Source organism: Manis pentadactyla, chromosome 1 (genome assembly GCF_030020395.1).
Source record: "Manis pentadactyla isolate mManPen7 chromosome 1, mManPen7.hap1, whole genome shotgun sequence".
In the NCBI taxonomy this organism is placed as follows: domain Eukaryota; kingdom Metazoa; phylum Chordata; class Mammalia; order Pholidota; family Manidae; genus Manis; species Manis pentadactyla.
Window position 1 is genome coordinate 37,112,904 of NC_080019.1, and position 26,179 is coordinate 37,139,082.

Consider the following 26,179-nt stretch of genomic DNA (forward strand, 5'->3'; position numbering starts at 1 on the left):
TGCTCAAGATGGCCTGGCCACGCGAAGCAGAGAACAGGACCCTCTGCCCCACGGGACCGGGCAGGAGCGCGCGAGGGAGGAGCCCCGCTCGGCTCTAGAGCCGGGCGGCCAGGCAGACGCCCACCGTAGGCGTCTGGGACCGCGACGCCTAAAGCCTGGGGCCTCCGTCGTGGCGAGACCCCCCGTTTCGCGGGCGGGAGAGAACCCGGCCAGGCTGTCAGCAGGGGTAAGGCGAAAGTCCAACACGGACGGAAAAAGAGAGATTTCGGTTCCCGGGGACGTTTTAGAGAGACGTACCCGTCCTTCCTTTTCCGGTCGGGTCCATCCGGGCCTCCGGCCCTGAAAGAGGTTGAGCAGGAGCTGCCGGAGGAGGCTGGCCGGCGTGAATGCTGCGGTCCCTCGGGGCGGTGAGGAGCACCATGGTGGGTCCCTCCCGCTCTCTGAGCCCGCTCGGTGCCCCGTGAGGCTCCTGTGGGACGAGGGGGATGAAGGGGGAAGCCTCGGGAGGCTGGGCGAGCCGAGGACGCGGAGCGGTGAGCCTGGGCGGCGCGCCGGAGTCGGGGTGCGAGCGGGACGCCGGGGACTCAACGCGCCGCCCTGAGTTCTGCTGCGCGCGGGGTGCCCGCCCCTCGCCGGGCGCCTGACCTCCCCGGCCTGGCCCCTTCCGGGGAATCGCGCGCCGTTTCGCGTCTGGCTCCTCGCCGCTGGGGCCGGGGAGGTGCCGGCAGAACTCCTGGAAGCGGGCGTCCGCTCGCTGCCCCAAATCCAGCCCTCACGCCCCGTTTCTTAACGCCGCACTGGAGCTTTTTTGTTTTTGTAAAAAATTGAGTAGGTGCGAGAGTGCTTATATAACAGACTTGAATATAAAGGTCAGCAATATAAAGAGCTCCCGTTTATCCTTGATCCCGTTTGAGGGAAAAAAAATAACTTTTGAAAGCTTCTGTGTCTCAAGAAGTTATGAAATAGCCAAGTTTGTTCTGGAAAGGTGAGAAATTCAGTAAGAATGGGATGAAGGATGTTTTGAAGAATGGGAAGTAATGCTGGAGTAGCAGGTTGGGGTAGAGTTTTCCTTGGTAAGTAACCTAGGCCCTAACCGGGAGCCCGCAGAGCGCTTGCCCCAGCAGAGGGACTCCGCTAGATTAGTGCTGCAGGAAAATAAGGTCTGTGACTCCCACGAAAGAAGGACGAGCAGCAAGAACCCAAAGGCCGTCCTATTCATGGAAGACATCATGAGGCTGAATTAAGGCAATGACAATACCTCTGAAAAGGAGATTCTAGAAACACTTGACCTTTTTGGAGGATTAGGTATGTTGGAGACTGTCCCCTAAGCATCTCTTTTTCTTCTATAGCAAAGTATTTATGTATGTATGTATGTATGTTTACTAGACTCTCCCCTACCCCAAGTCCCCCCCACAAACCCCATTACAGTCACTGTCCATCAGCATAGTAAGATGTTGTAGAATCACTACTTGTCTTCTCTGTGTTGCAAAGCCCTCCCCTTTCCCCCACCCCCCACATTATACATGCTAATCATAATACCCCCTTTTTTCTTCCCCGCCCTTATCCCTCCCTACCCTCCCATTCTCCCCAGTCTCTTTCCCTTTGGTAACTGTTAGTCCATTTTTGGGTTCTGTGATTCTGCTGCTGTTTTGTTCCTTCAGTTTTTCTTTTCATATACTCCACAGATGAGTGAAATCATTTGGTATTTGTTTCTCTCCGCTTGGCTTATTTCACTGAGCATAATACCCTCTAGCTCCATCCCTGTTGTTGCAAATGGTAGGATTTGTTTTCTTCTTATGGCTGAATAATAGTCCATTGTGTATATGTACCACATCTTCTTTATCCATTCATCTACTGATGGGCTTCCATTTCCTGGCTATTGTAAATAGTGCTGCGATAAACATAGGGGTGCATCTGTCTTTTTCAAACTGAAGTGCTGCATCCTTAGGGTAAATTCCTAGAAGTGGAATTCCTGGGTCAAATGGTAAGTCTATTTTGAGCATTTTGAGGAACCTCCATATTGCTTTCCACAATGGTTGAACTAATTTACATTCCCACCAGCAGTGTAGGAGGGTTCCCCTTTCTCCGCAACCTCGCCAACATTTGTTGTTGTTTGTCATTTGGATGGTGGCCATCCTTACTGGTGTGAGGTGATATCTCATTGTGGTTTTAATTTGCATTTCTCTGATAACTAGCGATGTGGAGCATCTTTTCATGTGTCTGCTGGCCATCTGAATTTCTTCTTTGGAGAACTGTCTGTTCAGCTCCTCTGCCCATTTTTCAATTGGATTATTTGCTTTTTGTTTGTTGAGGAGCATGAGCTCTTTATATATTTTGGATGTCAAGCCTTTATCGGATCTGTCATTTATGAAAATATTCTCCCCTACTGTAGGGTACCTTTTTGTTCTATTGATGGTGTCCTTTGCTGTACAGAAGCTTTTCAGTTTGATATAGTCCCACTTGTTCATTTTTGCTTTTGTTTTCCTTGCCCAGGGAGATACATTCATGAAGAAGTCACTAATGTTCACATCCAAGAGATTTTTGCCTATGAGTTTTTCTAAGAGTTTTATGGTTTCATGACTTACATTCAGGTCTTTGATCCATTTTGAATTTACTTTTGTGTATGGGGTTAGACAGTGACCCAGTTTCATTCTCTTACATGTAGCTATCCAGTTCTACCAGCACCATCTGTTGAAGGGACTGTCATTTCCCCATTGTATGTCCATGGCTCCTTTATCGAATATTAATTGACCATATATGTTTGGGTTAATGTCTGGAGTCTCTATTCTGTTCCACTGGTCTGTGGCTCTGTTCTTATGCCAGTACCAAATTGTCTTGATTACTGTGGCTTTGTAGTAGAGCTTGAAGTTGGGGAGTGAGATCCCTGCCACTTTATTCTTCTTTCTCAGGATTGCTTTGGCTATTCGGGGTCTTTGGTGTTTCCATATGAATTTTTGAACTATTTGTTCCAGTTTGTTGAAGAATGTTGTTGGTAATTTGATAGGGATTGCATCAAATCTGTATATTGCTTTGGGCAGGATGGCCATTTTAACGATATTAATTGTTCCTAGCCAAGAGCATGGGAGGAGTTTCCATTTGTTAGTGTCCTCTTTAACTTCTCTTAAGATCTTAGAGTTTTCAGGGTATAGGTCTTTCACTTCTTTGGTTAGGTTTATTCCTAGGTATTTTTTTCTTTTTGATGCAATTGTGAATGGAATTGTTTTCCTGATTTCTCTTTCTATTGGCTTATTGTTAGTGCATAGGAAAGCCACAGATTTCTGTGTGTTAATTTTGTATCCTGCAACTTTGCTGTATTCCGATATCAGTTCTAGTAGTGTTGGGGTGGAGTCTTTAGGGTTTTTTATGTACAATATCATGTCATCTGCAAATAGTGACAGTTTAACTTCTTCTTTACCAATCTGGATTCCTTGTATTTCTTTGTTTTGTCTAATTGCCGTGGCTAGGACCTCCAGTAATATGTTAACAGTGGGGAGAGTGGGCATCCCTATCATGTTCCCGATCTCAGAGGAAAAGCTTTCAGCTTCTCGCTGTTAAGTATGATGTTGGCTGTGGGTTTATCGTATATGGCCTTTATTATGTTGAGGCACTTGCCCTCTATACCCATGTTGCTGAGAGTTTTTATCATGAATGGATGTTGAATTTTGTCAAATGCTTTTTCAACATCTATGGAGATAATCATGTGGTTTTTGTCTTTCTTTTTGTTGATGTGGTGGATGATGTTGATGGATTTTCGAATGTTGTACCATCCTTGCATCCCTGGGATGAATCCCACTTGGTCGTGGTGTATGATCCTTTTGATATATTTTTGAATTTGGTTTGCTAATATTTTATCGAGTATTTTTGCATCTACGTTCATCAGGGATATTGGTCTGTAATTTTCTTTTTTGGTGGGGTCTTTGCCTGGTTTTGCTATTAGGGTGATGTTGGTTTCATAGAATGAGTTTGGGAGTATTCCCTCCTCTTCTATTTTTTGGAAAACCTTAAGGAGAATGGGTATTATATCTTCTCTGTATGTCTGATAAAATTCCGAGGTAAATCCATCTGGCCCAGGGGTTTTGTTCTTGGGTAGCTTTTTGATTACTGCTTCAATTTCTTTCTTGGTAATTGGTTTGTTTAGATTTTGTGTTTCTTCCTTGATCAGTCTTGGAAGATTGTATTTTTCTAGGAAGTTGTCCATTTCTTCTAGGTTTTCCAGCTTCTTAGCATATAGGTTTTCATAGTAGTCTCTAGTAATTCTTTGTATTTCTGTTGAGTCCGTCATGGTGTTTCCTTTCTCATTTCTGATTCTGTTGATGTGTGTTGATTCTCTTTTTATCTTAGTGAGTCTGGCTAGAGGCTTATCTATTTTATTTATTTTCTCAAAGAACCAGCTCTTGGTTTCATTGATCTTTTTCTATTGTTTTATTCTTCTCAGTTTTGTTTATTTCTTCACTGATCTTTATTATGTCCCTCCTTCTGCTGACTTTAGGCCTCATTTGTTCTTCTTCTTCCAATTTTGACAATTGTGACGTTAGACTATTCATTTGGGTTTGTTCTTCCTTCTTTAAATATGCCTGGATTGCTATATACTTTCCTCTTAAGACTGCTTTCGCTGTGTCCCACAGAAGTTGGGGCTTTGTGTTATTGTTGTTATTTGTTTCCATATATTCCTTGATCTCTATTTTAATTTGTTCGTTGATCCATTGATTATTTAGGAGCATGTTGTTAAGCCTCCATGTGTTTGTGAGCCTTTTTGTTTTCTTTGTACAATTTATTTCTAGTTTTATACCTTTGTGGTCTGAAAAGTTGGTTGGTAGAATTTCAGTCTTTTGGAATTTACTGAGGCTCTTTCTGTGACCTAGTATGTGGTCTATTCTGGCGAATGTTCCATGTGCACTTGAGAAGAATGTGTATCCTGTTGCTTTTGGATGTAGAGTTCTATAGATAGATGTCTATTAGGTCCATCTGTTCTAGTGTGTTGTTCAGTGCCTCTGTGTCCTTACTTATTTTCTGTCTGGTGGATCTGTCCTTTGGAGTGAATGGTGTGTTGAAGTCTCCTAAAATGAATGCATTGCAGTCTGTTTCCTCCTTTAGTTCTGTTAGTATTTGTTTCACATATGCTGGTGCTCCTGTGCTGGGTGCATATTCATTTAGAATGGTTATATCCTCTTGTTGGACTGAGCCCTTTATCATTATGTAGTGTCCTTCTTTATCTCTTGTTACTTTCTTTGTTTGAAGTCTATTTTGTCTGATACTAGTACTGCAACTCCTGCTTTTTTCTCCCTATTGTTTGCATGAAATATCTTTTTCTATCTCTTGACTTTTAGTCTGTGTATGTCTTTGGGTTTGAGGTGAGTCTCTTATAAGCAGTATATAGTGGGTCTTGTTTTTTTATCCATTCAGTGACTCTATTTCTTTTGATTGGTGCATTCAGTCCATTTACATTTAGGGTGATTATCGATAGGTATGTACTTATTGCCATTTCAGGCTTTTGATTTGTGGTTACCAAAGGTTCCAGGTTACTTTCCTTACTATCTAAGAGTCTAACTTAACTCACTTAGTATGCTGTTACAAACACACTCTAAAGGTTCTTTTTTATTTCTCCTCCTTTTTCTTCCTCCTTCATTCTTTATATATTAGGTATCAGATTCTATACTATTTCTCTATCTCTTTATTGGCTTTGGGGTAGTCAGTTTAATTTTGCATTTGCCTCACAGTCAGCTGCTCCACCCTCCCTACCATGATTTTACTACCTCTGGTGACAGCTATCCAACCCTAGGAACACTTCCATCTATAGCAGTCCCTCCAAAATGGACTGTAGAGATGGTTTGTGGGAGGTAAACTCTCTCAGCTTTTGGTTATCTGGAAATTGTTTAATCCCTCCTTCAAATTTAAATGATAATCTTGCCGGGTTAAGTAATCTTGGTTCCAGGCCCTTCTGCTTCATTGCATTAAATACATCACGCCACTCCCTTCTGGCCTGTAAGGTTTCTGCTGAGAAGTCTGTTGTTAGTCTGATGGGCTTTCCTTTGTATGTGATCTTATTTCTGCCTCTGGCTGCTTTTAACAGTCTGTCCTTATCCTTGATCTTTCCCATTTTAATTACTATGTGTCTTGGTGTTGTCTTCCTTGGGTCCCTTGTGTAGGGGGATCTGTGGATTTCCATGGCCTGAGAGACTATCTCCTTTCCCAGATTTGGGGAGTTTTCAGCAACTACCTCCTCAAAAACACTTTCTATCCCTTTTTCTCTCCCTTCTTCTTCTGGTATCACTATAATGTGAATATTGTTCCGCTTGGATTGGTCACACAGTTCTCTCAGTATTCTTTGATTTTTAGAGATCCTTTTTTCTCTCTGTGCCTCGTCTTCTTTGTATTCCTCTTCTCTAGTTTCTATTTCATTTATTGTCTCCTCCACCGTATCCAACCTGCGTTTAATACCCTCCTTTGTGTTCTTTAATGATTGGATCTCTGACCTGAATTCATTCCTGAGTTCTTGGATGTCTTTTCTTACCTCCATTAAGATGTTGATTATTTTTACTTTGAACTCCCTTTCAGGAAGAGTCACGAGGCCCATATCATTTAAATCTTTCTCCGGAGTTGTATTAACAATTTTACTCTGGACAAGGTTCCTTTGGTGTTTCATGTTTGTATATGGCGCCCTCTAGTGTCCATAAGCTGTATTCTGGAGCTGCTGAGCCCCTGATCAATGTCAGGGGTCACAGGGGAGTGGTACTGGGGGTAGGGAAGAGCTGTTCCCTGCCTCCTGGCTCCTGTGCCTGTCTCCACTGCCTGAGCCAGTGGGCTGGGCTCACAGGTATAAGTTTTTGTCCCAGAGCAGCCAGATATGGATCCCTGCTTTCCACAAGCAGCCGGAATCCCAGTCTCCCCAGGAACTCTGCCTGTATTAATTTTCCAACCCAGTAGTCATGCGAGTCTCATGAAAGCACCATGAAATGTAGGTTTGTGCTCCCAGTGCAGATCTCCGGAGCTAGGTATTCAGCAGTCCCAAGCCTTCCACTCCCTCTCTGCTCTGTTTCTCTTCCTCCCGCCGGTGAGCTGGGGTGGGGGAGGGGCTCAGTCCCACGGAGCCACAGCTCTGGTACGTTACCCCGTTCGCTGAGGTCTGCTCTTTTCTCCAGGTGTGTGCAGTCTGACGCGTCCTCTTTCCTCTTGCTCTCTCAGGATTAGTTGCACCAATTAAATTTTCTAATTGCATCCAGTTTTAGGAGGAAGCCTCTTCTCTCCTCTCACGCCGCCATCTTTAATCTGAAGGTTTTTTTATAGCAAAGTATTTTTAACGAGAATAAAGATTATATTTACTACTCTTCCCTATATATCCCTCTGAATCAATTTTGGTCAGTAGGATACAAGCAGAAGACTGCAGATTCCCAGATCTTGCTCTTAAGGGAAAGAGTGCTTCTTGATTTTCTTTTCTACTTTTCATTGGGTGGAGGTTAGACCTGGTATTAAGCCATCTTGGACTATATAGGTCTATTGGAGTTCATAGCTTGAGGACAGTAGATAGTAACGGTGTAAGGAGCCTAGATCTTTGAGGCTTTTGTGAAGCAGAGCCTCCAGCTCCCACTTAACATGAGAACTAAACTTTACCTGGGTTAAGTCATTATTATTTTGGGTTTCTATTACAGGGAGCCAAACATAATTCTTAAACAGCAGTAGTTCTGATAAGAAACAATTATGTTAGGAATAAAAAATTAAGTTCCTAGTTTAGAGGATTGAATGAATTGTGATGTAGTTAACTAGAATAAGGCTTGAATGGGAGATAATTTGTTTTCTTTTGGGATTGTGCTAATTTTGAGATGGCTTCTATTATTTCCTCTTTTCCTGTGAACCCAATTTTGATTTTCTTGACTCACTACCCTCTCAGTTCCAAGTGCAACTTCTGCAGTCGAGCTCCCATTAGCATCCTATGTTCCTTCTACCCAGTTTCTCTTTCTTAACTGTAACAGATTTCAGCTGTGAGTCTCTTCACTATCTGCATTCTTTGTATCTACTTCGAAGATATTGACCCTTCCTGTGCATTCTTTTTTTTTCTTACATCATTGAAGAGTAGTTCTGAATATATCATTTCTGTATGATCATGGAAATAAAGATTGTTAAATTACTTAACAAAGAACAAACTAACATAATATATGACAAGTACATATTTTAATATATGTAATTGTGCATATATATAATATGGAACAAATTATTTGACACAAATGGCTTATATTCTGATTCCTAATTTCTGGCTCACAGTATTCTATTACAGTTTTAAATATTTATTTCTAAAGAAAATTTTTTGTAATTACTTATGTATCTGACTGTATATTTTCTTACATTTTAGCCTAAAGCACTAAAGGTAAAAAGTGTAGGACGGGAAAAAAAAGTCATCCATCCATATAGTAGAAAAGCAGCTCAAATGACAAGAGAGGCCCACAAACAAGAAAAAAAGGAAAAGTAAGTATCTTTATCATTTGTATTATGCATCAGTGAAAGCCCACTTACACATTTGTTTCATCAATATTCGTTTCTTCCTTTAGTGAATATATTATGTCCTATGCACAGAAGGTAAAACAGTGAACAAGTGTTCAGCTCCTGTACAGCTTACAAAAAACAGCTGCATAAATTTAAATAGGTTGCAATGAGTGCAGTGAAGAAAAACTTAAAAGGATTATGGGATGGAGACTGAGGGAGAGCTTCTGTTTTATATAGCTAGGGTAGTCAAATAAAACACCCCAAAGCTTGCTGTTCTTACTGAAATTGGCCCATTTTTCTTGAGACTACTCCTCAGATTGTTGCAAGACTTTGTCTGATTCACATACTTCTGAAAAAGTTGGTTTTGATGACTTTAATTAGTGTTCTCTCTGCTTTTTTGGAGGAATGGATTTTCATAGATCGTTATTGTACCTGGAAGTCAGTCTTTATTCTTGATGTGAAAAATTTAGGAAAATCTTCTTATGATAATTTGCCAATTTCTCTCCTCCATCTTCAGTTTGTGAGAGCCCCCAGCTGCTGTGGAAACAAAAAAAAAGTGTCTTAAAATGAAGTTTTTAAGACAAAATAAAAGTCATCATTTTGATTATTTTAGAATAGCCTTACCATTTTAATGCATGTTAGATACATTTACATACTATCTAATAGAAACAAGCACTTTGTTATATATTGATTCCTTGCCTAAGACCTCAAGCCATGTATAGTAAACATTAGCTGTTTCACAGTGATTTGGCTAGTAGTTTTCTAGAAGGGAGTAATCAAGTGCTGTGATAGTCTAGTCAACTTTTTTTGAAGGGTGGGTCTTTTTTTCCCATAAAGGTTGTTATGATGACAGTATTACTTCAAAACAGTAATTTTCTAATTTTAAGTATTCATGTATCACTAACTTTTGCTGTATGTTTTTGACATGATATATTACTTCTGTGGTTTTGTAATTTCTGTTATGCCAGTTTTTCACAAATTTGGAGTACATGAGATACACCTGTAAAGCACATTAAAACAGTTTGTTTTAGGCCCCACTCCTTGAGTCTTCCTTTCCATTCATGAGTTCTGGGTACCAAGATTTGGGTTTCTGGCAAATTTCCAGGTATTATTGATGTCGTTGCTGCTGGTTTGGGGACCACGCTATGAGAACCACTGACCTGTGGTATTATTACTCAATAGTCTTCTAACTACATTCTTCCTTCAGGCTTATTTGAAAAGAATGAATCTCTTAGAGCCATTCTCTACCTTGTTATGAAGTAGTCTTTATTTTTTTAAACCAACTGTGAGGTATAAATAAAATAAAATAGACATGTTTTAAGTGTACAGATTGTGGATTTTGAGAATACATTGGTGTATAACCACCTTGATCAGTGTATGGTGCGTTTCATCCTCTCAAAAAATTCCAGTGCATCATTTCGTCAATCCTCATCCTTCCCCCCAGCTTTAAGCAATCACTGATTTGCTCTTTATTTTGATAGATGAGATTTTTTCTTAATGTTTCAATATAAATAAAATCATGTATATAATTTTTTGTGTCAGCTTCTTTCACATGGCATGATGTTTGTGAAATTTATCCATGTTATTTTTTATATTAGCTGTTCTTTTGTACTTAGTCTGTGGTATGAATATCTAGTTTATCCATTTATCTGTTGATGGTCTTTGAATTGTTTACAGTTTTTGGCTGTTTTCAGGGTCTTCAAACTAAGGGCATAGCCTTCTGTTTTTATGAGAGAAAGTTTTATTGGTAAGCAGTTATGCCCGTTTCTTTTTTACTGTCTGTGGCTGCTTTCAGGCTGCAGTGGCAGAAATTGAGTAGTTGTGACAAAGACTGACCATATGGCTGGCAAAGCCTATCATTTTATTATCTGGCCATTTAAGAAAAATATTGCCAACCTTGCTGTTACGAGTAGAGCTGCCATGAACATTCATGCACAATGTTTGTATGGATATGTATTTTCATTTTTTTTTCAGTTCCTAGAACTAGAATATCTGGGTTGTATGGTAGATGTATGTTTAAGTATATAAAAAATTGAGTTTCTAAGAAATAAAATTACTGGTTATATGATAGGTGTAATGTTTAAGTACGATAGAAATTGCCTCCCAAAGTGATAGAACCATTTTATATTTCACCAACAGTGTATGAGTTACATCTACTCCATATCCTCTCAAACATGTTACATTATCAGTTTTTTAAACAATTTTTAGCCAGTCTAGTAGGTGTATAGTAATATCTTAGTGTGGTTTTAATTTTCACCTCTTGATGACTAATGTTAAGTATCTTTTTTTAAAAAATTTTTTATTAAAGTATGATTGATATACACTCTTGATGAAAGTTTCACATGAAAAAACAATGTGGTTACTACATTTACACGTATTATCAAGTCCCCACCCATACCCCAATGCAGTCACTGTCCATCAGTGCAGCAAGATGCCACAGATCCACTATGTGCCTTCTCTGTGCTACAGTGTTCTCCCCATGATCCCCCACACCATGTGAACTAAACACAATATCCCTCAATACCCTTCTCCCTCCCTACCCACCCACCTTCCCACACCCCTCCCCTTTGGTAACCACTAGTTCATTCTTGGAGTCTCTGAGTCTGCTGCTATTTTGTTCCTTCAGATTTGCTTCATTTTTATACTCCTCAAATGAGGGAAATCATTTGGCATTTGTCTTTCACCACCTGGCTTATTTCACAGAGCGTAATATCTTCCAGCTCCATTTATGTTGTTGCAAGGGGTAGGATTTGTTTCTTTCTTATGGCTGAATAGTATTCCATTGTGTATATGTACCACATCTTCTTTATCCATTCATCTACTGATGGACACTTAGGTTGCTTCCATTTCTTGGCTATTGTAAAAAGTGCTGTGATAAACATAGGGGTGCATATGTCTTTTGAATCTGAGAACTTGTATTCTTTGGGTAAATTCCAAGGAGTGGGATTCCCCAGTCAAATGGTATTTCTATTTTTAGTTTTTTGAGGAACCTCCATATTGCTTTCCACAATGGTTGAACTAGCTTACATTCCCACCAGCAGTGTAGGAGGGTTCCCCTTTCTCCACATCCTCGTCACCATTTGTTGTTCCTTGTCTTTTCAATACTGGCCATCCTTACTGGTGTGAGGCGATACCTCATTGTGGTTTTAATTTGCATTTCCCTGATGATTAGTGATGTGGAGCATCTTTTCATGTGTCTGTTGGTCATCTGAACTTCTTCTTTGGAGAACTGTCTCTTCATATGCTCTGCCCATTTGTTAATTGGGTTATTTGCTTTTTGGGTGTTGAGGCATGTAAGTTCTTTATATATTTTGGATGTTAACCCCTTGTCGGATATGTCATTTACAAATATATTCTCCCATACTGTAGGATGCCTTTTTGTTCTGTTGAGGGTGACCTTTGCCATACAGAAACATTTTAGTTTGATGTAGTTCCATGAGTTCTTGCTTTTGTTTCCCTTGCTTGAGGAGATGCGTTCAGGAAGAAGTTCCTCATGCTTATATTCAGGAGATGTTTGCCTGTGTTGTCTTCTAAGAGTTTTATGGTTTCATGACTTACATTCAAGTGTTTAATCCATTTCAAGTTTACTTTTGTGTATGGGGTTAAACAATAATCCAGTTTCATTCTCTTGCATGTATCTGTCCAGTTTTGCCAACTCCAGCTGCTGAAGAGACTGTCATTTCCCATTGTATATCCATGGCTCTTTTATCATATATTAATAGACCGTATATGGTTGGGTTTATATCAGGGCTCTCTAGTCTATTCCATTGGTCTATGGGTCTGTTCTTGTGCCAGTACCAAATTGTCTTGATTACTGTGGCTTTGTAATAGAGCTTGAAGTCAGAGAGCACAATAACCCCAGCTTTATTCTTCCTTCTCAGGGTTGCTTTGGCTATTCGAGGTCTTTTGTGGTTCCATATGAGTTTTAGAATGATTTTCCCTAGTTCCTTGAAGAATGCTGTTGGTATTTTGATAGTAATTGCATTGAATCTGTAGATTGCTTTAGGCAGGATGGCCATTTTGACAATATTAAATCTTCCTATCCATTAGCAGAGGATGTGTTTCCATTTATCGGTATCTTCTTTAATTTCTCCTAAGAGTGTCTTATAGTTTTCAGGGTCAGGGTCTTTCACTTCCTTGGTTAAGTTTATTCCTAGGTATTTTATTCTTTTTGATGCAATTGTGAATGGAATTGTTTTCCTGATTTCTCTCTCTGCTAGTTTGTTGTTATTGTATAGGAATGTCACAGATTTCTGTGTTAATTTTGTATCCTGTAATGTAGCTGAATTCAGATATTAGATGTAATAGTTTTGGAGTGGATTATTTAGGGTTTTTTATGTACAATATCATGTCATCTGCAAAGTAACTTCTTCCTTGCCAATCTGGATGCCTTTATTTCTTTGTGTTGTCTAATTGCTGTGGCTAGGACCTCCAGTACTATGTTGAATAGAAGTGGGGAGATTGGGCATCCTTGTCTTGTTCCCGATCTTAAAGGAAAAGCTTTCAGCTTCTCGCTGTAAAGTATGATGTTGGCTGTGGGTTTGTCATATATGGCCTTTATTTTGTTGAGGTACTTGCCCTCTATACCCATTTTGTTGAGAGTTTTTATCACGAATGGATGTTGAATTTTGTCAAATGATTTTTTGGCATCTATGGAGATGATCATGTGGTTTTTGTCCTTTTTGTTGATGTGGTGGATGAAGTTGATGGATTTTTGAATATTGTACCATCCTTGCATCCCTGTTATAAATCCCACTTGATCATGTTGGATGATCTTTTTGATGTATTTTTGAATTCAGTTTGCTAATATTTTTTGAATATTTTTGCATCTATGTTCATCAGGGATATTGGTCTGTAATTTTCTTTTTTTGTGGTGTCTTTGCCTGGTTTTGGTATTAGAGTGATGCTGGCCTCATAGAATGAGTTAGGGAGTATTTCCTCTTTTTCTACTCTTTGGAAAACTTTAAGGAGGATGGGTGTTATGTATTCACTAAATGCCTGATAAAATTCAGCAGTGAAGCCATGTGGTCCAGGAGTTTTGTTCTTAGGTAGTTTTTTGATTACCAGTTTGATTTCATTGCTGGTAATTGGTCTATTCAGATTTTCTGTTTCTTCCTTGGTCAACCTTGGAAGGTTGTATTTTTCTAGAAAGTTGTCCATTTCTTCTAGGTTATCCAGTTTGTTAGCATATAATTTTTCATAGTATTCTCTCATAAATCTTTGTATTTCTTTGGTGTCTGTAGTGATTTTTCCTTTCTAATTTCTGAATCCGTTTATGTGTGTAGACTCTCTTTTTTTCTTCGTAAGTCTGGCTAGGGGGTTTATCTATTTTGTTTATTTTCTCGAAGAACCAGCTCTTGCTTTCATTGATTCTTTCTATTGTTTTGTCTCCTTGATTTTATTTATTCTCAGATCTTATATGTCCCTCCTTCTACTGACTTTGAGCCTCATTAGTTCTTTTTTTTCTAGTTTCATTTATTGTGAGTTTAGACTGCTTATATGGGGTTATTCTTCTTTCCTGAGGTAGGCCTGTAGTGCAATATATTTTCCTCTTAGCCCGGCCTTGGCTGCGTCCCACAGATTTTGCGGTGTTGAATCATTGTTTTCATTTGTCTCCATATATTGCTTGCTCTCTGTTTTTATTTGGTCGTTGATCCATTGGTTATTTAGGAACATGTTGTGAAGCCTCCATGTGTTTGTGGAAATTTTCATTTTCTTTGCATAATTCATTTCTAGTTTCATATCTTTGTGGTCTGAGAAACTGGTTGGTACAATTTCAATCTTTTTGAGTTTACTGAGGCTCTTTTTGTGGCCTAGTATATGATCTATTCTTGAAAATGTTCCATGTGCACTTGAGAAGAATGTGTATTCTGCTGCTTTTGGGTGTAGAGCTCTGTAGATGTCTGTTAGGTCCATCTGTTCTATTGTGTTGTTCAGTGCCTCTGTGTCCTTACTTAGTTTCTGTCTGGTTGATCTGTCCTTCAGAGTCAGTGGAGTGTTGAAGTCTCCTAGAATGAATGCGTTGCATTCTGTTTTCCCTTTTAATTCTGTTAGTATTTGTTTCACATATGTAGGTGCTTCTGTGTTGGGAGCATAAATGTTTATAATGGTTATATCTTCTTGTTAGATTGACCCCTTTATCATTATGTAATGGGGTCCTTCTTTGTCTTTTGTGACTTTGTTTTGAAGTCTATTTTGTCTGATATAAGTACTGCAACTCCTGATTTTTTCTATTAGTTGCATGAAATATCTTTTTCCATCCCTTCACTTTTAGTATTTGTATGTCTTTGGGTTTAAAGTGAGTCTCTTGTAGACAGCATATAGATGGGTCTCATTTTTATATCCATTCAATGACTCTATCTATGTCTTTTGATTGGTGCATTCAGTCCATTTACATTTAAGGTGATTATCGATAGGTATGTACTTATTGCCATTGCAGGCTTTAGATTCGTGGTTCCGAAAGGTTCAAGGTTAACTTCCTTACTATCTGAGAGTCTAACTTAACTCACTTAATATGCTATTTCAAACACAATCTAAAGGTTCTTTTCTTTTTCTCCTCCTTTTTCTTCCTCCTCCATTCTTTATATATTAGGTATCATATTCTGTACTCTTTGTCTATCGCTTGATTGACTTTGGGGATAGTTAATTTAATTTTGCATTTTCTTAGTAGTTAGCTCTTCTGCTTTCTTTACTGTGGTTTCATTACCTCTGGTGACAGCTATTAAACCTTAGGAACACTTCCATCTATAGCAGTCCCTCCAAAATAGACTGTAGAGATGGTTTGTGGGAGGTAAATTCTCTCAACTTTGGGTTATCTGGAAATTGTTTAATCCCTCCTTCAAATTTAAATGATAATCTTGCCGGGTTAAGTAATCTTGGTTCCAGGCCCTTCTGCTTCATTGCATTAAATACATCATGCCACTCCCTTCTGGCCTGTAAGGTTTCTGCTGAGAAGTCTGATGTTAGCCTGATGGACTTTCCTTTGTATGTGATCTTATTTCTCTCTCTGGCTGCTTTTAATAGTCTGTCCTTATCCTGGATCTTTGCCATTTTAATTACTATATATCTTGGTTTTGTCTTCCTTGGGTCCCTCGTGTTGGGAGATCTGTGGATCTCCATGGCCTGAGAGACTATGTCCTTCCCCAGATTGGGAAGTTTTCAGCAATTACCTCCTCAAAGACACTTTCTATCCCTTTTTCTCTCTCTTCTTCTTCTGGTACCCCTATAATGTGAATATTGTTCCATTTGGATTGGTCACACAGTTCTCTCAATATTGTTTCATTCTTAGAGATCCTTTTTTCTCTCTGTGCCTCAGCTTCTTTGTATTCCTCTTTTCTAATTTCTATTTCATTTATCATCTCCTCCACCGTATCCAATCTACTTTTAATGCCCTCCATTGTGCTCTTCAACGGTTGGTTCTCTGACCGGAATTCATTCCTGAGTTCTTGAATATCTTTCTGTACCTCCATTAGCATGTTAATGATTTTTATTTTGAACCCCCTTTCAGGAAGAATCATGAGGTCTGTGTCATCTTTCTCAGGAGTTATTTTAATTTTACTCTGAACCAGGTTCCTTTGATGTTTCATATTTGTATATGGTGCCCTCTGTTGGCAAGAAGCTCTACTCTCTGGAGGTGCTCAGCCCCTGAAGCAATGTGAGGGGTCGCAGGGGAGCGGTATTCGTGCCTAGGGGGTGGAAAGAGCTGTTTCCTGTTTCCCAGATGGTGTGCCTGTCTCCACTGCCTGAACCAGTGGGCTGAACACACAGGTATAAGCTTTTGTCCCAGAGCAGCTGGATATGGATCCCTGCTTTCCACAAGCAGCTGGAATGTCAGTCTCTCCAGGAATTCTGCCTGTCTTAGCTTTCCAACCCCATAATCATGAGAGTATCATGAAAGTACCATGAAATGTAGGTTTGTGCCCCCAGAGCAGGTCTCTGGAGTTAGGTTTTCAGCAGTCCCAGTGTTAAGTATCTTTTTATGTGCTTATTGGTCATTTGTATGTCTTTGATGAAAAACCTTAGAATCTTTTGTACTTCTTGGTATTGGATTGTTTATGTGTTACTAGGTCGTAAGAGCTATTTGTGTATTCTGAGTGCAAGTCATTTGTTGGTTATTTGTATTGTGAATATTTTCTCCTTTCTGTGGCTAAAAAGTTTTATGAAAAGCTTAACTTTGTTTCTCTAGTTTTCTGGTTGTTTAAAGTGGGAGGGTAAATCTGGTATGAATTTCAGCACAGACTGGATTTTTTTGTTCATTGTGTATTTCATTGTGTATCCCTGGGTAGCCTAAATTGTGGCAAAACTGGCCACCCAAAGGTCTCTTTTGGATGAACTAATTAGAATATCAATAAAGCAATAATAGGAGGTATATCTTACTGAGACTGTTTTCTGACAGTAAATGGTTTTTTTCCCTTTGTTAAAATACTTTTCAAATTATGAAAAGTAAAGATTCTGTTTTGTTCTTGTTGAAGTTAAAAAGTCAACAGTAAGACATTTTGGTCTTGGTGGTGGCACCCAGTCTTCTAGAAAGTATGCATCACTCTTGTGTACAAGTGTTCTTCCTATACAGAACCCACCTGGACATGCATAATCCAATCACTTTTTCATTTGTGTTTTCAAAACTAATCTGTTCTCTCGGTGTCCTTTAGTCATTAAAGAGCTAAAAAGTTTCTAATATTTTGTTCCAGTCACTTACAAAAGAAGCATGGTATTCAATGTTTCTATATTTAAAAAATTTGTAGTGTTTCTTTTAGTTGTTTTCAACAGATTTTTAGAACTTGCTTTGGAGATTTTCTTACACGTTACGCACCTTTTTTCTTCCAAGGTTGAAGAATGAAAAGGCATTGCGTCTCAACCTTATTGGTAAGTGGATTTACTTATTTGACATTCTAGAGTATAATGAAGTTCTGTCCTATACCTATTTTTCTTTTGACCCTCCTAGTGAAATGCTAGTTTTATCTAAGTGTATTATATTTATGAGTCTTGATTAAAACAAAACAAAAAACAAAATCAGTCATTAAGCTCTTAAAGCAAACAATGTTAAAAGTAACTCACTCAGTTTTCTAGAAATTATTTAGTTTGTATCTATCTATGTCTGAAATTTAATTCTAGTTCCCTAAACAGTAGAATTATGAAGGATTATAGCCTGCAGATTTTGGAAACAACAATTCATATTTAATGATGTGGGTACATACTCTTAGTCTATATTCCAAGAGTCACAAATCTTTTTTTTCTTTTTTGGTCAAATTTATTGTTGGTGAATTTTTTACTGACAAGGCTGAGATTTCAAAATAGCGATTTTTAGGCTTTATTACTAAAATTAAAGGTTTTTGAGCTCTTATCTCTTACTCTTCCTCAGGTAATAGAATTTCCTAAATGGGTTGTTAGTATTCAAAGTAGGGCTGTTTCTTTATCTGTAATATTGATATAGCTAACTGAAAGTGACCACAGTGGTCAGATTTACTATAAGGATGGGGTCTGTTAGCTCTTTGATAATAAATCTCAGTTAGTCTTGTATCTGGCAAATCTTGTATGCTTAGTATATCTACTAACTTTGAGGCCCTGGACAGGTTACTTTACCTTCTCATCTGAATAGGGATGATAATGGTACTAAACCTCTTAGAATCCTAAAGCTCTAGACACAGTGCCTGCTGCTTATAAAATGCTCAGCAAATACTATTTTCATTAATCTAATCAGATTTTCAGACAAGTTCTGTGCTATACATTTTAAATACTTAGAACTTCATGTTCTATTAAAGTAGTCTTTCTTTCTCTCTTTTTAGTTTTTGCATCCTTATTGGATGAGAAATACATATAGAAAACATCCTTCCCTTCCTTGTTTCTTCCCAAAATTAAAATGTGACAATTTAATTTCTGACAGACTGGTTTAATTAGCTTTAAGTCCATGCAAGTCTTTATGTATAACATTGAAATAAATTGTGATACTGTTTCAAAAACATTGATCGTGTTGAAAATTATAATGAATATCTCTTTGTTTAAATGACGCCTTCTGTTAAACTATCTTGGTATTTGTTATAGGTGAAAAACTCGAGTGGTTTCAAAATCATCTTGATCCCCAAAAAGTAGGATATTCAAAGAAAGGTGCTTGTGAATTAATTGAAAGGTAAATGCTGGGTATGTTAATCACAAAGGGTCAGAAAAAGAAGTTCTCCAACCTGGTTTTTCAAGAGACTGTTCTGTGCTGGACTTCAGAAGAGCAAATAGCCTTTGTTATCAAAAGGGTTTTGGGCTGATAGCCTAGCCTAGCCACTTTAGTAGGTTTGTAATTTTTCTGGGTGTCAGAGTAGTTGTTAATACTACTTTCTTGGAATCAAGAAAGGTGTCCTGTAGAAACATTTAAACTGATACATGAAGGGGAGGGGCTAGTGGACTGAGGTAAGGTAGTTTCAAGAGCTTCCGGGCAGAGAGAACAGTATCTAAAAAGGTCCATAGGTGAAAGCAACATACTTAGTGATCTTCCAGACATTCATTAGACCAAAATAACAGGTTCCAGGAGGGAATTGTAACAGGTACTATAAGTGGCAACCAGATCATGAAAGACCTCAAATAACATTGTAAGAGTTTATCAAAGGATGTTAGGAACTATAGGAGGCTTTTAAGCAAGCATCTGAGATGGTCATATTTAAACTTTAGGAAGATCACAGTAGTGAGAATGAGGATAATGGCCTGAGGGAGCATGGCTTTGGCAGGGAGACTGTTGAGAGCCTGATGAAGCAATCCAAATGAGATGGTGGCCTCTGGTTAGCAGGGTAGTGAAAAGAAATTAAGGATTACAGAGATACTAAGAAGATAGAAGTCTCAGTCTTTAGAGAAAACTTAGGTGTGGCATAAAAGAGAGAGTGAGGAGTCAAGGATGACATGTACACTTCTCTCTTGGGCAACTGAATGAATGGTAATACTATGTCCTGAGGCAGGAGCCAAAGAGTTAGAGCAGGTTTGGTGTGGGTTGGGGAGGGGCAAAAATGAGGACAAGTCAGTTTTGATGTGTTAAGCCAATGGAGATATCTAGAAGGTGTTTGAATATGAGGATCTGGAGTTTAACAGATACTTAACAGCAGACAGTGATTTGGTCAATGAAATTTTGGAAATGGTTGGGTTATCTGGGGAATGTCTGAGGTCCTGAGGTCAGAGGAATATAAAATCCCCCAGCCTTTGCTGGGGGATTATATTTTAAGTGAAGTAATATAAGTCAAATTTACAGACTTTGTAACTCGAATCATTTTCTTATTTTTCAGGTATTTAAATCGATTCAGCAGTGAGCTGGAGCAGATTGAATTACATAACAGCATCAAAGACAGGCAAGGAAGGCGGCACTGTTCCAGGGAGACAGTCATCAAGCAGACAATGGAGCGTGAGCGACAGCAGTATGAAGGATATGGCCTTGGTGTGTTTACTGCCATTTTCTCTATTTCTTTCTAAAATACAAAGCAGTATCAGATTGTAATTCCTGGGAAAGGTTTAGTTTTATTTATTCTTTTTACTTTTATTTGATTGTCTTCCTTTGATTTTCTATATTTTGCAACTATATGGAATAATTTTTATTCATTCTTGGTTTCCTCTACATTCCAAAAACTATCAGTTGTGATAGTGACATCATATCTTTCTACTGTTACAGTGAAGTTTTTTTCCTCTCCTTTGCTTTGTTCACAGAGTTTTACTTGCCCATCTCCAACTACATCTGAGTTTCCTATAGTAGGTACTTGTTCTTCTCATCTTTGTAGTTCTTGCAGTATTGAGCTATACCTGTTGTAGTCATTCTTGAGAAACTGTAGAAATTAAATATTCAGTCTTAGCATTGTAACATTTCTTACCATTCTTATAGACAAGTCTTTTAATAGTTTACCATCACTCTGAAGAAAAGCATTCAGTTGGATAGATTATTTAAGACTTCAAAGCCCACAGGCAGGTGACAACTGAAAGGTTACCTATGGCCTACAAATGGTATTTGATTAGTTTATTAATTGAAGATACTGGAGTTATTGTGGGTTCTGCTCAGACAGCCACAGTAAAGCTAAATAAAGCAAACTGCAAGAAAGTGAGGCAGATAAAGTTTTTGGTTTCCCAAGTCTATAAGTTTTTTTCATGCTGTACTATGATGTATTAAGTGTGCAGTACTATTACATCTAACAAAAAATGTGTATACCTTAATTAAAAAACACTTTATTGCTAACAAATGCTAATCTTTGAGCTTTCAGTGAATCATAATCACTAATCACAGATCATTATAATAAATACAGTGATTATGCAAAAGGGAAACATTTCAAGAATTACCAAAATGAGACAGACACACAAAGTGAGCAAATACTGTTAGAAAAATGCCACCGATAGACTTGCTCAACAGAGGGGTGCCACAAACCTTCAGTTTATAAAAAATGCAGTATCTTCAAAGCACAATAAAGTAAAATGCTATAAAAGAGGGTATGCCTGTACAAAAAAATAATCTGGTGATTTCACATGAAAAATGTAGAAGGCTCAAAAATTTGGTTTCTCAAAAAATCAGATAATTTGGCAGTACAATCTGCTGGGCTGGAGTTAACAGCTGTCCCTTTTAGACTTGAGTATATATTTTCAAGTTTGCCATAGTCCTGAACCTTCCTTCATTCACATTCCCTGCCTCGTCCCTGTAGGCGTTTGTTTATGTTTCATGGGTGTTCCTGGAAAGTATAATAAATGAAATATTTAATTGCAAAATTTAGTTTTTAAACTTTAATGATAACACCAAAGTATAGGTCCCTAAAGGAAAAATCCTGTGGGTAACTATTGTGTAGGTCCCAGCCTGTTGATAGTGATGCAACAGTTATCAAAGTGCCCGACACAGCACCTACTACAGCAGGTTGAGGGAGACTTCAAGCAGTCCGGGGTCCTTTTCACGTAGGCTCTTACCTTCTGAGAGGTGAGATTTTGTCTATGCTTGTAGTCTCCATTTCCTTAGGCACTCACTCTACTGAGGCCCTTGTCCCTGTCACTCAGCTGAAAGTACTCATCACTAATGACCTTTAAGTTGTTAAGACAAATAGTAATTATACTGGATATTGACTCTCTAAGTAGTCACTTTTCTGCAGCATTTGACAGATGATTACTTCATTTTCTTCTCACACTTCATTTGGTGTAGAAGTCCCAAACCTTCCCTAATTCACTGGCCATGACTTTCCAGTTTCCTGGTTGAATCCTCCTCATAGTCACAAAGAAAGTATTGGCCTACGTCCCTGTACTTGGGTGTCGTTTCTTTTCTATTTACACCAATTCTTAATTGATCACATTCGGTCCTGTGGTTTTAAATACCATCTCAATGCTGGTAATGTCCAGATATATATCACCAACCCTAACTTGTCCCTAGAACTCCAGACTTGCATTATTAAACTTGGGTTTCTCAAAATCTGTGTCTTACATCAAAGTTAACATACCCAAAAGCAGACTAACTCTTTTCCTCAAACTGGTACCTCCTACAGGATCTGTGTTTCCGTTAGCAGCAGTGCTGTTTGCCCAGTTGCTCACATCAGAAACCCTGAAGTCACCCTCACATTGCATGTACAACTCGTTAGCAAATATATTTAGAACCTGATGACTTCCTGTTACTACCACCACCTCCTTAGTTCAAGCCACCATCATCTCGACTGCACCATTATAACAGCATCCTAGTTGGTCTCTGGGCTTCTGCTCTTTCCCTGCTTTATAAAGTCTATTCAAGAGTAGCTACCAGATTAACAGCGCATGTCTGGGTCAGACATTGATTGGCCATGGAACCAGTACCAGACCTCAGATCTTGAGTTCTTCTGTGCTGTATGTAGTGCTTCTTCCAGAGCTAGGGAGTGTGTTGAAAAAGGGTCACAAGTATCTAAAGAAAATTGTCATCAAATTCTGCTTTGATAAGGTACAGAGATATGAACAGCTCTCCTGTGGTGGTATAACTGTTTCTGACTAATTTTATTAGAATTTTTTTTCTAAGAAATTTGTGCTTAACTTATACCTTTTAAATGCTTGGCTCCTCATACTCTTATTTTCTAAGCTGTTGTGAAGGTCGGTATATGGTTGTGTTGAACACTTATGTCTTTTTAATTCATTGATTCTGGATTTTAATTAATATATTTTGGCATTGGCCAGCATTTTTGCAATATTGTTCCAATTTTTGTTATATATGCCCCTTGTATTCCACCAGTACATAATACATGATCATTTGTATTAGTTTATAATAAACTTTCTAATAATGGTAAGGAATTGTCATACACCTAGTTTTATTAAAAATGGACTTAAATTTTATTGAACAACTTTGAGTTTCTATTGATTATAGTTTAACATTTTTTTAAATATTTTGAATAATGTGATTTTTTAATATTAATTAATCCTTGCATTCCTCAGATAAACTACATTGTCAAGGTGAAGTATATACTTGAAAAGTTGTACTTATCACCAAGAAAATTCATATAATCATCCAGCATGTTGTTTTAGGATATTGGTAGTTAGAAATTTCCAGGTATCTTTTATGGATTAAAAGGAGAGGGTTTATTTTGTTATAAGTTTGTTTTATTTTAAAGATTCTATGGTAGAATTTATTATTTAGTAGCATTTTTCTTAAATCACTTTCTTAAACTAAGCCCTTTATATTTGCAAAACTTACTTTTCATATAGCATTATAGTAATGCTTTGAAATTTTATTTTGCTTTGGATGTTCTTATTGTCTATCATTTATTGTATCTGAGATAATAAACGAGAAGACTCTAAAATGTTGCAATTTAGAAAGCATTGTCTAATGAATATAAATTATTTTCTTTCCCAGAGATTCCAGACATTGTAAATGCAGATAATCTGAAAAATTTTAGGTAAGTTTGTCTCTTTGTACCTTGAAGGTATGTGTAAAATACATGAGATGTAAACTTTCTTCCTTTTTGAGTCCAGACATTAGAGCTAAAAGAAAATCGGGTTTCTTTAGCTTTTTCACTTTTATCAGACAAAATAAGAGTTGTTCTGACTTGTATTTATTTGAAATACCTGATACACACTGAAATAATAGTTATATGGTGCATTTGATTTTCAAATATTCTAAAATACTTTATAGTACATAAAAGAACTTGATCTCACTATTCCTCCCCAATTCTTAATTTTTTAAAAGATAAACTAACAGCAGCTGACTTGATGGCTGAGTTCCATCCCCATACTTTTTGCAGCACCCTCTTTTAGAGAAGATGCTTAATGGGAAGTGATACTTAGGAAAGGTTTAAGCCATCAATACCCAGTGGTCAGTGCTCTCTTTAGTAATAGTCTCCTATGGCCAGGGACCACTGAGTAGGATTTTAATTTTTTGGTCTTCTTTAGAAAAGACATTTTTATTTATCATTTTGGTCTTAAGTAGATCATGTTGATTGGTCTGAAATTTTATGTTGAGAAATTTAAGTTCAGTCACATTCTTTGACACCCTTAAGCTTATTTTATAGTTCTATACTTCTGAATTCATAGAAAATATTTAATATTAAGTACTTAATATTTAATAAAATAATAGAATTCATTGATCATATTTAAGAAATAGTTCACTTTTTAGCTCATACATGTTTTCATAATTTAAATGGAGCTTAAGATTCTTCATATGCTATTTTTTTGCCTGTAACATAAATCAGATATTTAAATGTACTCCTTATTACTAAAATAGTATATGTATGCTCTGCCTCCCCCAAAGAAAGCTAGAAACTAGAGAAGAAATTAGACTGTTAGTATTGTGGTTAGAGTTTAGTTCTGCAGTCTTCATATTGTTCCTGAAGTAAGTGAACATAGTATTGTCACAGAAAATGCTGAAGTTGAAAACTAAAAGTTTTCTTCTATAACCACAGAAATAGTTTGATTACTGAATCTTAATTGTGACTCACCACTATGTGTGAAAAGAAAAACCTTTTCTGACTATGTAGTTTGGAGATTTGCCAGATATGATCCTGTTCCTGCTTTTGAGATTCTTGCTACCATATAGCCTGACTGAGAGAAGAGTTCGGTTTGGAAGAATAAAAGAACAGAATAGAGCTTCCTTGTAATGTCTGCCTAGTATTTTCCATATTGCTTTGGAAGTTTTGAATATGTGGAATTCTTTGTGCAGTTATCGCTATTGTGGATTAATGAGAAAGTACAATAAGTACAGGAAAGGCATAGCCTCAGTTCTTGGGACATGTTTTTTTTCCCTAATGCATCTATATTGCTTCTTTCTAGTGGATTTGAATCTGCTGTAAATTTTTAATCTTTGTTCTGCTACTTTGAGTGATTTGAATATTGACTTTCCTCTGCTTCCCCACCTAATACCCCGTCAACCCTCTACACTCTTTCTTTTGATAGGGAATGGGATTTGGATCTGAAGAAATTGCCAAACATTAAAATGAGAAAAGTTTGTGCTAATGATGCAGTTCCCAAAAAGAGCAAGAAGAAAACTGTTATAACTGTAGACAAAGATTTAGGGGAATTAGAACTAAAAGATGAATCAAGTGACTCAGATGAGGAGATGACTGCAGTGGCCTAATTGTCCCTTATTTGAGTTGAAAATAAGTAATTTGAGTGCCTCAAGTTACACTTGAATTGATGATGGTAAATAATTGTCTAGATCCAAAAATTTGTTAGTTAACTTACTTTCTTATGTGGTGAGAATTCTAGTTGCAGTTTCAAAAACAGTGTTACAATTTTTATTTTAAAATGTTGCTTTTTATTTACATTAAGTTGCTAAATAGATACAGTGAAATAAAATAAAATTATGGTCTTTAAGGGTCATTTAATCTGAATTTCTGGGTCGGGGGAGCAATGTGAATAAGTACAAAAAATGATTTTAGTTTTTTTTAGAATCATCTAATCTCACATTTTGGGGCATGGACAGCAACCTGTTTTCTAAAAGGGTCCTATGGATACTTCTTGGGAAGTGATAGCAAAATTGTCTTTCAGTACTAAAATTTTACTAATCTTCCTCTTAATCATTCACGCTGTTTTCTTTCCTTAAGAAACAGGAAAAATGTAATGTGAATTTCATATATACTGATGGGATTGTACATTATTTTTATTTATTATCTTTAATCTAGAGTTAAATGGTAAAAAATAAATTATTCTTGCTATGCTGATCTACCACACCTTTATCTTTTGATAAAGTGGATAAATGATTTCAGGTTAACTCTTTTGTTTGTATGTTATTTCCTGCTTTCTCATTGTGAGAAGTGGTGTTTTGTAGGACTGAAGATTAGAGAACCAATTATTTTAGTTTTGTTATTTTTTAATTCTGTGACATAGGTTAAATGACATATAACTCAATATTTCAAGTGGCATTGAAAACATGGATGTGTTAGAATATTCTTCGTAGTTGTTAAGTGCAAGTATCTTTTAGTCTATTTTCTAAAGGATGCGATTCAAATGTATTTGAGTATTTTTGAGAAAAGAAAATATAAAACAATGTTTTTAATTTATAACTTTAGTTATGAGTTTAAATATCAACTAAGTCTTGTTAACAATTTGTTTAAAATGTTACAGATCTTTTGTTTCTGAAAATTAAAAATAAAATTGATTTCCATAATTTCACTTCTTAAGGTTCTGATTATTCTGTTTTCCTTGATAATAACTGATGCTGATTCACTTTTGCTTTATTAATCTGTGTAAAACTGTTGTTTTATGGTTACATAAGTTCCTGTTTAGCTTTTGAAAAGTTTCCTTTTTTTAAATTTTGGTCTCAAAATGC

The 26,179-nt window shown here is 37.4% G+C and overlaps 1 protein-coding gene across 2 annotated transcripts; it reads left to right on the plus strand.

Annotated features, from left to right (window-relative positions):
- TMA16 (translation machinery associated 16 homolog) lies at positions 1 to 26,017 on the plus strand. 2 transcript variants are annotated; one of them, XM_036892298.2, is made up of 7 exons: positions 1 to 422; positions 8,345 to 8,457; positions 17,300 to 17,337; positions 18,514 to 18,598; positions 19,731 to 19,879; positions 23,270 to 23,312; positions 24,805 to 26,017. In XM_036892298.2, exons 1-7 carry the CDS (start codon positions 387 to 389, stop codon positions 24,983 to 24,985), a joined length of 645 nt encoding a protein of 214 aa, XP_036748193.2. In that variant the 5' UTR covers positions 1 to 386; the 3' UTR covers positions 24,986 to 26,017. The 2 variants fall into 2 exon arrangements, with proteins under 2 accessions (XP_036748193.2, XP_036748194.1); XM_036892299.2 differs by lacking the exon at positions 1 to 422 and adding an exon at positions 842 to 985.
- Positions 26,018 to 26,179: the final 162 nt, after the last annotated feature.

Coding starts and splice junctions, on each gene's coding strand:
- TMA16 (XM_036892298.2), top strand. CDS start 387: ATGCTGCGGTCCCTCGGGGCGGTGAGGAGCACCATG. Junction 8,458..17,299: donor AAACAAGAAAAAAAGGAAAA/GTAAGTATCTTT, acceptor TTTTCTTCCAAG/GTTGAAGAATGAAAAGGCAT. Junction 19,880..23,269: donor GTATGAAGGATATGGCCTTG/GTGTGTTTACTG, acceptor TTTCTTTCCCAG/AGATTCCAGACATTGTAAAT.